Source organism: Sardina pilchardus, chromosome 1 (genome assembly GCF_963854185.1).
Source record: "Sardina pilchardus chromosome 1, fSarPil1.1, whole genome shotgun sequence".
In the NCBI taxonomy this organism is placed as follows: domain Eukaryota; kingdom Metazoa; phylum Chordata; class Actinopteri; order Clupeiformes; family Clupeidae; genus Sardina; species Sardina pilchardus.
The window spans coordinates 29,993,753-30,007,883 of NC_084994.1; the positions used below are offsets into that span (position 1 = coordinate 29,993,753).

The following is a 14,131-nucleotide window of genomic DNA, read 5'->3' on the forward strand; positions in this document are numbered from 1 at the left end:
GCCCTTTGTTATTGATTGGCCAGTGCATAGCCTGGTCCAAGCCACTTTGTTTTCCATTTCACCAAATAAGGATTTTAATCAGTGAGAAGAGGCCAGGCCAACTATCAACAAATTGTCTGTGTGTGTGTGTGTGTGTGTGTGTGTGTGTGTGTGTGTGTGTGTGTGCACATGTGTGTGTAGTCACAGTGGCTGTCTGTAGATAGAATGGCTGTGACTTTAAGCCATACAAGTGAGTAGGCAACCAAAAGTTTTCCTTTTTTTCTATTAAAGATGTGCTAATTATTATTTTACATCAAAATCCTTTACCATCTAAATCCTGATAATGATTCATTTTCTTCAAAAAATGTGGAGGGTATAGATGAAATAAATATATATTGTGCATGTTCCAGGAAATCAAATAAAAAAGGAGGAAAACATACACTCAAAACTTACTTCTTACCCATAAAGACCATTTGTAGATTGATTAGTTGGTAGATAAAAGGACTTCACAAGGTAAAGATGCTTAAGAGTTAAAAGTTATCATACCATAAATGATTGACCTAGGGTGGAACTGAGATATCTATGCCAAAGTACCATTAAAATTTGAGAGTCAGCAAGCAAGAAGTGTTCCTATGATCTAGAAGAGCTTGCTGTCGAGGTACTATTGATGTTGGATGCTTGTGAGGTTTCGAAGATGTTGGGCTACCTGTCCTTTTTATCAACACAGACGTGGACGCTGCTCCTGCTGTTCCTGGGACTGTTGTTGGTGTAAGTTAAACTAACTTCATCTAACTCTTGAACAATGGCACGTTAAGTATTGTTTAATGTCCATTGAGCAACTGCATAATTCTAGCAAGAATAATTGTGATAATAATAAATAACAAGAATAAAAGTGATAATATGCCATTTACGTAGGTATGGGTACTGGCCTTATGGAGTTTTCAAGAAGTTGGGGGTCCCTGGTCCAAAACCAGTGCTATTTTTTGGAAATACGCTCAACTACAAAAAGGTTGGCCTTTGTTCTAACCTCTTTATAGCCTACATTTATTACCACACCCCATATCAAGTTTATATGATAACACTCTACGTGTGACGTTGGAACCTTCTGCCAAGAATGCAGCAAAAGAGGAGGTTTAATGGTTGAAGTTTAAACTAACTAGGCTAGTTATTAATCAACTAAAATACAAAAGAGAAAATAATATCGGTGTGGGTCCAAGTCAGCTATAAGTACCGTGTTGTGTTGTGTTGTGTTGTGTTGTGTTGTGTTGTGTTGTGTTGTGTTGTGCTGTGTTTTGCTGTGTTGTGCTGTGTTGTGGGGGCCCAAGCTGGCCAAAAAGAGCAACATGTATAGGCCACCAGCCTCCACTCTTTTTGTGTGCAAATACACCCACACATTTCTTCTTTGGTGCTCTTTTCTTCTATAGGGTTTCCACTACTTTGACTTGGAGTGTTTCCAGACGTACGGGAGGATATGGGGGTAAGAAAGCTATTTAATGAAAAACTGGGCAACAAAGCCTGACCAGAACTAATCCAGGGGGTTCTTGCTACTTGTCGTTTGCTGCCATCTAATGGTTGAAGAAGGCAATAGCCTAACAGTTCCTCCTTTTTTGTAATGCAATGTTTATTGATTTTCAACATAGGGAAGTATATAGTACAACGCATTTGTCAATAATGGTCAAATTTTCGCTATCTATTTTTTCGAATGGATTTCGATTATTGCTCTGTGAATAATCAAATTAATTGAAATATACAGTAGGCCCATACATACAAAGTGAAGAGAGCCTCTTGCCTGATGGTGGTCCCTGAATCACAATCAGTTGACAACCGTTGATGTAATCAGATAGATTGATACAATTAACAATCTACTTAAATGAAAGAATATTGTTATCTCCTCTCCAGAATATTTGAAGGTCGGCAGCCCATGCTCTGCATCATGGACACAGAGTTGATCAAAACGGTCTTGGTCAAGGAATGCTACTCATATTTCACCAACAGACGGGTACACACTTGTCTTTGTTTATTGACAATTTTCTCAGTTTAGCCAGAGTGTGACGACTGTGATCAATGTGTCACATGCTCTATCAGTGCCAGTTGGTGTTTCATTATTTGAGATAAAGTAGGTGTGGTATCTAAGTAGGTAAAGTTGATAAATAAATAGGTATTTGTTTCAAAGTATATTTATTGTGAGACATGTCAAGTGTAACCTGACCAACAAAAAACAAAGACAGAAATCACACAAATTCTAACAGCTTGGGACAGCTTGAAGCTTAACAACCATATACAGTGTAATAGTGTTAGTAAATATTTTGTAACTTCCATTTTGAGAGGAGCTAAAGGGCCGTAGATGGCTTACCTCTACTCTACATGTAAAAAAACCCTCTTTAATGTTGCTTTAGCTTGCTCAAGAATTAATGTTAGTATTACATTTTGCAATTCATAACCTACCCCTGATATAGAGGATGGTGAAATCTGATGGATTAATCAATGCGCCACTACACTGCATTTAACCAGGCTCCTAATTACAGAATCTAGGCCTGGATGGGCCGCTGTATGACGCCGTGTTTAATGCCAAGGACGATGACTGGAGAAGAATCCGTGGTGTGCTGTCTCCATCTTTCACCAGTGGCCGCCTGAAGGAGGTGTGTATCTCTCCTTTTCCCTCTCTCTCTCTCTCTCTCTCTCTCTCTCTTCTTTCTCTACAAAGCAATGCAATGTGTAGACATTGCAGTGACAGAAAATGTAATATTTTATAACATCCATACATGTTGGTTACTATGACATTTTCTCTCATGTCTGGTCAAATGATGGTTTGATGGTTGCATAGTGGTTCTTTATACTGCACAAACGTCATCACCAGATATGACATGTGTAGAGTTCTTTTCCAGAACACCATACCCCACCATTTTGATAGATTTTCATGAATCAATTTTTTTGTTGTCGTTTTCCAAGTAATTTCAGTGGAATTGGGTTATTGATTTATCTTTACCCAATCAAAACAACGCAACTGCACTTTTATTGATATTACCGGGAATACACAATTAAATAACTAATAATTAATGTTTTCAAAAATAGATTTAAAGCGTTTTGGAAAGGAGCTCTTCATATCTTCTATCTCTATTTCTCTAATTCGCTATGTGATCCTGCATCAGATGTTTGTGATCATGAAAAAACACTCACGCAACCTGGTGAACAGCATGCAGAAGGACGCAGACCTGGGCAGGCCATCGGACACTAAAGAGTGAGCACTTGATGGGACGGGATGAGTAGGCCTACTTTCACATGACATTACGTTTAATAGACACTTTTTTTGTCCAAAGTGACTTACATATGTCAACTATATTACAAGGAATTACATTGTCTCCAGAGCAACGTTCACGCTAGCCTGACACCATGATGGGATATGGGATGAGTACTTTTACATTACATTACATTACGTTTAATAGACACTTTTTTTTGTCCGAAGTGACTTACATATGGGGCAGCCATGGTGTACTGGTTAGGGCCTCGGGCTTGTAACCGGAGGGTTGCCGGTTCGATCCCCGTCCAGTCCACCACGGCTGAAGTGCCCTAACCCCTCACTGCTCCCCGAGCACTGCTGGTTGGGCTCACTGAGCTCACTGCTCTGGGTTAGTGTGTGATTTACCTGTGTGTGTGCTGTGTGTTCACTAATTCGGTTAAATGCAGAGAAATTAATTTCCCTCACAGGATCAAAAATGTATACATTCTATTCTATATGTCAACTATATTACAAGGAATTACATTATCTCCAGAGCAACTTACACGCTAGCCTGATATCATGATGGGATATGGGATGAGTGTTGATGGTGATTGGTGGGCTGGGATTGTCAGAGTGCGCACAGGACACTACATTAAAGTGTACTAGTGCACCCTAAAATATGTTTCTTGAGCTGTTGATTAATTGAAATTACTCATAAGTGGTGAACTACTCTATTACCAGGGTTAATAATGACGAAAGTCGTGTTTCCCGAGAAAAGTAACATTTTGTATGATTTTGTATTGGAGATGTAGCTCTCCGCGCCTTCTACAGGTTGAAATGCCATGGCATTTTGGTCCAAAATGCTATTCGAATGCTGACGTAGTCCTAGACTTCTCTGGCGAATCTACATCACCGGGTTGTTACAAATTAGGACTGAAATGCCCCAACACCAGCTGCCTTGATTAGGCTACTTGTGATAAGCCATGTCTGCAACACTCATTCCCATATTGACACAAAATCACCATGGTTGGCTGCAGCAGTGCTGCACTACCTTCCAAATTTCAAAAGGTCCCACCCATTTTGAAAGCCTTTTTCAGATATGTGAAGTGGGTGGAGTTATGGTGCACTTACACTTTAAACTATACTGACGGAAGTAACGACATCTGAGATTAAGTGAGTGACAGGTGGGCTGGGCTGGGTCGAGATGACTTCAGTTGTAATTCAGCACGATTCCACTGACCATCCAGGTACTTTGGGGCCTATAGTATGGATGTGGTGACCAGCACAGCTTTCAGTGTGGACATCGACTCCCTCAGTAACCCCAAAGACCCCTTTGTCTCCCACGTCAAGAAAATGGTCAAGATAGACTTCTTGAGTCCCCACTTCCTGATTGCAGGTAATGTCCAGACACACAAATCCAGTGTGTGTTCCAGAGTCCAGAGACAATGATAATAATAATAATAATGATAATAATAACAATAACAAAAACATGTGAGTCCATAGAAATAACTTCAAAATGCTAGTTTCCACATCAAGACACTTTGCAGTCTCTGTGGACATTTGGCGGTCTTCATATTCGTCCTGCCTCTCTGATCATATTTAAATGCACTTTTTTTCTTATCTTGATACAGGGCCTAATAAGTATTCATCCCCCCTACACTGTAAACAAAAATCTGTTAATTTTTACAGTAAAATACTGGCAGCTGTGGTTGGCAACATTTTACCGTAATAAATACGGTTGAACATCACTTTTTTTTACGGTGAAAAACTAGCAGCTCAATACCAGGGTATTTTCCACTTTTACTGCTTGTATAATTGGAATCTTGATTAATTTAGAGTGTAATCGCTTCAATCTTCAGAGATAAAGTTAGAAGCGATCAAACACCTCCACGTTTTCCCTATTAAAATACAGTTACTTGGTCGTGTAACTGTGTTTTAATAAGGAAAACATTCCCTATTTAGTCGCTTCTAACTTAATCTCTGTTTAGATCCTAATGAATGAACTGGGCTAGCCAAGTAGCGCTGGGCGCCAGAGCCATTGAGTGCACGCATTGAAATGCCAGAGGTATATCAACTCGTCTTAGTTAAGGGAATACCATAGTTTAAAATGAGAAAAGGGTGGAGTGTTCTTTTAAAGAGGATATTTTTGTAAATTACCGTAAAAATGAATAAAGATGAAAAAAAAGTGATAAAAGGGGAAATATCCAAGAGGGGAGGTGAATACTTTTTATAGGCACCGACGCACTGTAAATAATTGCATTCATTTCTAGGTTTTTTCCCCTTCATGGCACCTATCCTTGAGAAAATGGGCTACACGTTTGTCTCCCCGGCTGTGACAGATTTCTTTTTCGCCGCCCTGCAAAACATCAGAGCTCAGAAGCAGGTCAACTCCGTCACGGTTAGTGAAGATGAAGTCCTGATATGGTGACCCTGAGGATCGGCACTCTTACGACATAACCAGACCTCAGCGGTTTAAAGATCTTCGACCACGAAGCCTGTTTAGTCGTTATCTGTCTGATTCCATGTTTACAATGTTAACTGTACCTAACTGTGCAATAATGTTTGTTGTTAGCTGATCTCACAGCCCATTACAGATGTCAAGCAGCAATATTGCCTTGGGGGGATAACCTCCATATGTTTTGATGGTTTCAGAAACGAGTGGACTTCTTACAACTGATGATCGACTCCCAGACTCGTGACAATGACACAGGAGGTGAAAGTTACAAAGGTAACACCAACCCCTAGCTGTCTCTGTTTTAAGAGTTAAATGTCATCTTTGAGTTGAGGACAGGACAGCTTTCAGAGGTCATGTCATCCATGGCATGGTGTGTCACAACTGTACAGGTCCACTCTGAAACTGTCAACAACTCGTAGAAAAACCCAACATGTATGCAAAGACTATTAGTGTTTCATACACTGTCATTCATACACTGTTGTTCATACATAATCCTTCATTGTGGATGATGAGACTATTAGTGTTCATTCGTGTTCATACACTATCCTTGTTCACTAGTGTTCATGCACTATCCTTCATTTATATCCTTCATGCAGGACTGAATGATCATGAAATTTTGTCTCAGTCGATTCTCTTCATCTTTGCTGGCTATGAAACCAGCAGCACAACGCTGGACTTCCTGTTCTACAATCTGGCCACTAACCCAGACGCCCTGAAAAAGCTCCATGATGAGATTGATGAATTCTTCCCAGACAAGGTCAGTGTGAATATTTTCTCTCACTAGAGGCAATGGCTCAGGCGGTAGAGGAGTCGTCCAGCCAGTGAAAGGTTGCCGGTTCAAGCCCAATTCCTCCGGACCCTGGCGAAGTGTCCTTGAGCAAGACATTTAACCCAAGCTCTCCTGATGAACAGGGTGGCTCCTTGTGTGTGAGGCATGCCATTGTAAAGTGCTTTGGGTGCTCGGAGGAGTAAAAAAAAGCATTAAGTAAATGTACGGTATAAATACTTATTTAATGGACTGTGCACTTGAAACCTTTTTTTAAGAGTCATAGATGTTACTTTGCATTTGTTTTCATGTGTAAGTGTAAGGTGAACAAATGAGCCTTTAAACACTTATTGAAAACCCTAAAACTATCATTATAACTATATAATGCAGAAAACTATAGGCAACTCATTCCGCCAACAGGGAACCACAGTGGAATGGAAAAACTGTGCCGTTTTGTTGTAAGCCGATTATCTGCCAAACAGTTCTTGTTTTGTCCTTGAGAGCTACATGTCTTGTTTTAACGCTTCGGTCTGCCACATCACCAAGCCCTGGAGTGCCATATTTGGTTGTTTGGTGAAAACTATCCTGGTCTCTCTCCAGGCTGAAGTCCAGTATGAAGCCCTGATGCAGATGGAGTATCTGGACTGTGTGATAAACGAAACGCTGCGTCTGTACCCTCCTGCTGCTCGAATCGATAGAGTCTGCAAGAAGACCGTGGACGTCGGTGGTGTCATCATCCCCAAGGGAACTGTTGTCATGGTGCCCAACTTTGCCCTTCAAAGAGACCCGAAATTCTGGACTGACCCAGAGAGCTTCAAACCAGAGAGGTACATGAGAGAGACCTGGGAGAGAAAGAGGCAGAGAGAGAGAGAGAGAGAGAGAGAGAGAGAGAAATTCATTTGATTAAGTGATGCTTATGTGATCACTTTCTGGCAATCATAAGGAACATGAATTATATCAATTTCTCTCTCTCTCTCTTAGGGCGTATTCACACTGGCCGCGTTTCCCAGATTCGTTAAGAAGCTCGTAAGTGCTAAGAACTTCTTAGGAATGCTTGAAGAACATTCTAAGAACGCTCCTAAGAAGTTCTTAACACTTAAGAGCTTCTCAACGAATCTGGGAAACGCGGTCACTATCCGTACCGTGCTGTATCCAGGTACACTTGACCCCCAAAGTCTGGTTCGTTTGACCAGATCACTCCGTACTTTACCCGGACACTGTATGCTTATCCACACCCAGGTACGCTTGAGGAGGTGGTTAGGCTTATGATCGTGCCTATATGCAACAATTTTAGAGCACAGCAGCTCCACCGTGCCTGGGTCTAGTTTTATAATATGCAGTGTGAGTGCAGACTAAGAACGATTGAGAACTGTACCCTGGCACGGTGTAAGGGCACCATACCCTATAGGCTTTTAGTCAAAGGACAATTAATTCAGTTTCGAATCGAATCGAATTTAATTTGAATCACTTTTTACTTCCCAAGGACTATTCACAATAAAGTGTCACTTAAAACCTGTCTGTCCTTTTCCTGTCCCTCTGCCGCAGGTTCAATAAGGAGAACAAGGAGAGCATTGACCCGTACTCCTACATGCCGTTCGGACTCGGCCCCAGGAACTGCATCGGGATGCGCTTTGCTCTCGTCAGCTTGAAGCTGGCCATCGTGGAGCTGCTGCAGAGATTCACCATCAACACCTGTGCCGAGACGGAGGTGAGAGAGGAACACCTGTCTCTATCCCTGTGAAGACAGGTGGACCTGAAGTTTATTGGTTGGATTGGTGCTAACATGCATGAGACAAGGGTTGCAATATATTTGAAGAGAAACAGTTAAAATATTAGTTAGGCTGTCACCATGCTCAATCTTTTAAAATGGACCATTAGTCTGGGGAGTCTGCACTTTTTTTCCTACTGCACAAGAGGCATGAACAATGGGCATAGTACAAATGACTCTCTATGCTTGGATAGTCCTTCAACCAATTAGACCAATAATCTGGGTGCGTCATTTGGATAAACTAGTTTGTGATTGGACACAAAGGTTGTGGACAGGAAGCAGGGGAGATGGATGTGCAGGTTTCCAGCCTGAGCTTCTGGGCGAAATCCAAATTTGCCGGCAGGTCAGGCAGGGTTCACCCAGCCAATTAAAATATTGGATGCTGAGTCACAATTGAGAGTAGCTTGATGACATCCGTTTGTTTGTTCAGTTGTCATACTAATGGAAAAACCAAGGGCCATGAGTCCTAGATTAAAATCCAATCCACCTTTTTTTCTCTCAAATTCAGAAAATCTGATGAATTTAAACTTTTTAACATCAACGTCAACATCAGCCGGCTGTTAAAGTGGTTGTTCAATATGTAGATCTATGTAAAACCTCCATTCCAAGGATATGAAGAGACATGCTAGCAAAAAAACACCAGCACCTATGGGGTTTAGCTTCCTTGCTAGCACACCTGCCCGGTGCATATGGGAGGCTTGGCAGGTGAAGGTTAACACAACACAGGTTATGTATTTACAGTGGGGAAAATAATGGACACATCAGCATTGTTTTCAGTAAGTAGGCTATACTTCCAATGAGGCTATTTGAAATTGCATGATTTTTTATATTTACCAGACATTAGTATTAACTCAGATCATCCACCCATATAAAAAATGCAAACATTAAAGTCCACAAAGTTATATGTAATAAAGTGGAATGGCACAGGAAAAAAATAATTGAACACGCCTACTGACATTTCTCAAAATACTTTGTGGAAAAGTCTTTATTTGTAATGACAGCTTCAAGGCATTTCCTGTGTGATGGAACGACCAATCAGTCGCAGTATTCAGGTGTGATTTTGGACCGTTCTTTTAAACAGAGAGTCTTTTGATACTGAAAATGCCTGAGGTCCCTATAGTGAATCCTGATCTTTATTTAACATCCAAAACGGTTCGATTGGATTTGAGGCAGGGCCTTGCTTTCCTTTCTCTGAAACCAATTGAGAGTTTCCTTTGCTGAATGCTTTGGATCATTGTCCTGTTGGAAGGTCTAGCCATGTCTCACCATCCTCCTCCTGGCGGATGGCAAGAGTATCCCGGAACAAAATAACTCCAACTCCATTCATCATCATTTCTTCAACTGTATGAAGTCTGCCAGCACCATGAGATGGAAAACAGCCCCACACCATGATGCCTCCACCTCCAAACCTTACTGTTGTTATGGTATTTAAAGGGTGATGCACAGTGCCATTCCATACCAAATATGGTGTGTAGTATGACATCCTAATAGTACAAGTTTGCTCTCGCCTGACCAGAGTTTTTTCTATGATTTCAATGATTTCCAACTCATTCCTTGCCTTTGTGTACTTGTTTTTCTTAGCGTGCCCAATACTTTTTTTTCAGGTGCTATTCCACTTTTTTACTCATAATCTATTTATGGACATTCATGTTTGGATTTTTAATATGTTTAGATTACCTGAATTAATACTAATGTCTGGTGAAAATGTCATGTGAATAGCCTCACTGGAGGTAAGACTAATGAAAAACTATTCAGTATACTTAATTTCCCCGCTGTATATTTTGCCGGGTAATAAAGACACTCACTGCTTGCCACTGTTCTGATCCAATCTTCCTTCAGATTCCGCTGGAGTTGGAAACTGTGGGGTTTATGGCTCCCAAAAGGCCCATCAAGCTGCAGCTGGTTGCGCGGTCGCCTGCTGCGCAGCTGAATCCCCGAGGGTGACCATCCCTCCATATGCACTCACTATCCAATCAGAGCTGTCAAGCACACAAATATTATCAACATGAGATGGAATTGCACTTACTAGTTGTTGTTCATAGAACATGAGCTACAAGTTATCAATTATCATAATAAAATATGTTTTTATTTCTCTTGTGGGATAATATTGTGTCGATTTTTTAGGTACAATAGACCTCTGAAGTTCGCCAACAAAACAGCTACCCATATTAAACTATGAAGAATGTATTTTAACCTGAGATACTGTTTCATGTGTTAACTTTTTTTGCGGATTGCGCTGAAAGGGAGCGGGAAGTGCTAAGGGCGCCAAATCGTCCTCAAGTTGAAATCCCGCTGCGACCTACACGTTGATTGGCTCTCAACATTCCCTTCTCAACCACTGAGACACTGAGTATCCCCGCGATACTATGGGCTAATGGTATATATATGGGCATTACTTTCGTCACAATCGTTCACACATACTTTGAAAAACTGCTGAAATCATGAGCGGAAGAGGCAAAACCGGTGGCAAGGCCAGAGCGAAGGCTAAGACTCGTTCATCCAGGGCTGGACTTCAGTTCCCCGTCGGCCGTGTGCATAGGCTGCTGCGTAAAGGCAACTACGCTCAGCGTGTCGGCGCTGGTGCACCAGTCTACTTGGCTGCCGTGCTCGAGTACCTTACCGCTGAGATCCTGGAGTTGGCCGGCAATGCTGCCCGTGACAACAAGAAGACTCGTATCATTCCCCGCCACCTGCAGCTTGCAGTGCGTAACGACGAGGAGTTGAACAAACTGCTCGGTGGAGTGACTATTGCTCAGGGTGGTGTGCTGCCTAATATCCAGGCTGTGCTGCTGCCCAAGAAGACCGAGAAGTCCAAGTAAATCTGCTCCCTATAATTGAAACAAAAGGCTCTTTTAAGAGCCACCCACATACCGCGAAAAACGTATTCCAATTTCCCGCACTCCTTTTCACTGTCAAACCGGTCTCTTTTTTATTGGGACCTCTTTCAATTGTTATGTTTTATTGAACAGTTACTTAGTGCCTATTATATTTTACCCACACATTTATTGAATTGGTTATCTCCTTTAAATAATTACCCAAGACTAGTCCCTGATCATGCAAGGCTGATCACGACGCACGCTCTTGTAATGCCATTATTTCAATAATTTGTTTTTGTACATGTTTGCTTTTGTTTGTTTCGAGATCACGCTATGCATTCCTTTGTTTCTTCTGTTTCTAAATTACTTTGGAACGGTTTTGAGAACAGTGAATCAACATACTGGGGGAAGGGGCCTTTGTATTTTGAATTGTAGGCGCCTCTCGACGGACCGAGGAAGACCAATCAGCGGAGACCAAAAACGTGACGTGTAAAGGGGGCAGGCTGAGACGTAGGCTTTACATACCCACATTCTGCTAGTGTATGCTACGCATAGCAAAGAATACGTAGTAATGGCAAGAACGAAGCAGACAGCCCGCAAATCTACCGGAGGTAAAGCTCCGAGGAAGCAGCTCGCCACCAAGGCTGCGCGTAAAAGCGCACCAGCAACTGGCGGAGTGAAGAAGCCTCACCGTTACAGGCCTGGTACCGTGGCTCTGAGAGAGATCCGCCGTTACCAGAAATCTACTGAGCTGCTGATCCGCAAGCTTCCCTTTCAGCGTCTGGTCAGAGAAATCGCTCAGGACTTCAAGACCGACCTGCGTTTCCAGAGCTCTGCTGTCATGGCTCTTCAGGAGGCTAGCGAGGCTTACCTCGTCGGTCTGTTCGAGGACACTAACTTGTGCGCCATCCACGCCAAGAGAGTCACCATCATGCCCAAGGACATCCAGCTGGCTCGTCGTATCCGTGGGGAACGTGCTTAAATTGTGAGGCCAGGGCACGAACATTCAAAGGCTCTTTTAAGAGCTACCCACACATCTAAAAGGCTATTTTTCAAACTGGGAACATTTTGGCTCTTGGATACTCTTACTATTATTTTCTAGATGGGAAAAATGTCATGCCAGTAGGCTCGAGAATTAAAACCAATGTATTTTATCATAAACAATCAAATGATCACTCAAACCAATTATATCACAATTGTAATTGTACTGTGAACAGATATGACACTAATATAGTAAACACAAACACTGCGGCGGTCTTCCATGTCGCAGGGTTCTGGGTTTCATAGCTTTCGTTGTAACGAACATGAGCAGAGCGCGACCAGGCTCATGTCTTCCACAGTATTCCATACTTTCCATAGCCTACTCAATGGGCAATTTCAGCCATTTGCACCTGTAATTGCGCAGAGGCATGAGCACTTAATACCCCCCTTACACCAGACAACTTTGACAAGACTGGGGAAAGATTCTTAAAAGATTGTAGTCTTTTGAGTAAAGCTTGAATGGGGGGCATTAGTTAAAAGACTACGATCTTTCAAGAATCTTGTCAAATCTTGTCAAAGTTGTTAGCATAAATCAGTGTGTGCATCAGAAAAGGTCCCTTTCCAGACTCAATGGGCAATTTACATTTCACACTTGCATTCATATTCCAGCGTCATCACACCTACTTTACAATGAATGTTTCCAGTCTATGGGGGAGATGGAACGGTCACATTCCAGACTCAACGGGCCACACAGTGGCAGTGTCATGGCACTCTTATGAAGATATTTCCATTCTGAAAACTTTGGCCACGACTACCGTTTGCACTGGTTCATACTGTTTGTGGGTGTGATAGATCATATCATTCAGTGATAACAATGCAAGTTACTTTGCATGACTGCAGTGAGGAGCTTTTGTCACTAAACACACTTGGGGGTGACATTCAAAAACACTCAGGCTTGGATGAGTAAAACAATATATGTTTATTGTAAGACAAAAAGTTAGAACATATAATGAAAGTGCAAAATAAAAAATGTAAAAAAATTGAAATAGTACAATTGTACGGTGACCGAGAAGGGTCACAGCACATGCATATTCAAAAGCATCTGCATTCTCAGGGTTTATATATATATATATATATATATATATATAAAAACATATTGAGTACAAGTGAAATAGTAAAGGAGAAAAAAAGTCGTCTTTAAAGCTTTGTGTGTACGCTGGACTGCCTCAGCACATCTGGTCGGCGTACAGCAACACCACCAGCACAATCGCTCCCCACAACAGGTGCCATCTCTTCCCACAACCGTCTCTTAGTTCCCCCTCAGTAGGAAGACTAAAAAGAACAACAACAAAAAAACCCATAATATGTTACAGACTGCAACTTGGGTATATGCTGTGGTAGTGCTTGTACACAGCATATACTTGGGTATGTGCTGTGTACAAGATGACTGGTTGTAGAGCTGTTCCTATTGCGTTGAGTGGGAATCTGACAACCGTTCATCCCACCCCTCCGATTGAGCCCTGCTATATGGTGAGTTCCCAGACCCTAGATCTTGATGTGTGTCTGGCTCGTCAACCCTGGCTTGAACCCACAACTTTTCAGGCTCTCGGGGAGCAATCCATTCCAATCCAATCCACAAATAGCACAATTTAAACAAGCACAAGGTGTCCAAAGTGCTGTACACCACAACAATGAGGACAACAGTAGGATGAAACTAAAGTGATAAAAAAAATAGTAAAGAGTAGAAGTACTAAAAAAAATAACAGTATAGATAAAAGTAGGCTAACTGAGCAGTGAGGAGTGAGGTGCCTACATGGACCATATGAGCTGCACAATCTCTCCTTCTGATACAAGGACACAAGGATACAAGGAGGTGTATTTGTCACATGCATATCATTACTGATGTCAAGCCTAGAAGAGTTTGACAAGATTTGGGAAAGATTCTTGAAATATTGTAGTCTTTTGTGTAAGCCCTAAAGCTTGAATGGAGGGCATACATTTAAAGCCTCCAATCTTACCAAAGTCTTCCGATGCATCAGTTGTAATACATGTCTAATGGTTAGTGTTAATTGTGTGTTTTTTTTCCCATGTGCAGGACATCAGTCATTATGAGTTTACCATCATGTCTTATGGGGGTTACAAAACTATG

The 14,131-nt window shown here is 41.8% G+C and overlaps 3 protein-coding genes across 4 annotated transcripts; all 3 read left to right on the forward strand.

Moving 5' to 3' along the window:
* Nucleotides 1-567: 567 nt before the first annotated feature.
* LOC134087621 (cytochrome P450 3A30-like) lies at nucleotides 568-10,383 on the forward strand. Of its 2 annotated transcripts, XM_062541230.1 has the most exons (13): nucleotides 568-747; nucleotides 895-988; nucleotides 1,404-1,456; nucleotides 1,879-1,978; nucleotides 2,505-2,618; nucleotides 3,129-3,217; nucleotides 4,444-4,592; nucleotides 5,467-5,594; nucleotides 5,849-5,924; nucleotides 6,248-6,408; nucleotides 7,018-7,244; nucleotides 7,963-8,125; nucleotides 10,025-10,383. In XM_062541230.1, the coding sequence occupies exons 1-13, from the start codon at nucleotides 647-649 to the stop codon at nucleotides 10,127-10,129; spliced, it is 1,560 nt and encodes a 519-aa protein (XP_062397214.1). In that variant the 5' UTR covers nucleotides 568-646; the 3' UTR covers nucleotides 10,130-10,383. The 2 variants fall into 2 exon arrangements, with proteins under 2 accessions (XP_062397214.1, XP_062397222.1); XM_062541238.1 differs by lacking the exon at nucleotides 895-988.
* Nucleotides 10,384-10,618: 235 nt separating this feature from the next.
* Nucleotides 10,619-11,020, forward strand: LOC134087863 (histone H2A). The gene has a single exon (XM_062541668.1). It carries the CDS (start codon nucleotides 10,627-10,629, stop codon nucleotides 11,002-11,004), a length of 378 nt encoding a protein of 125 aa, XP_062397652.1. The 5' UTR covers nucleotides 10,619-10,626; the 3' UTR covers nucleotides 11,005-11,020.
* A 552-nt stretch (nucleotides 11,021-11,572) lies between these two features.
* Nucleotides 11,573-11,983, forward strand: LOC134087823 (histone H3). Its single transcript, XM_062541590.1, has one exon. It carries the CDS (start codon nucleotides 11,573-11,575, stop codon nucleotides 11,981-11,983), a length of 411 nt encoding a protein of 136 aa, XP_062397574.1.
* Nucleotides 11,984-14,131: the final 2,148 nt, after the last annotated feature.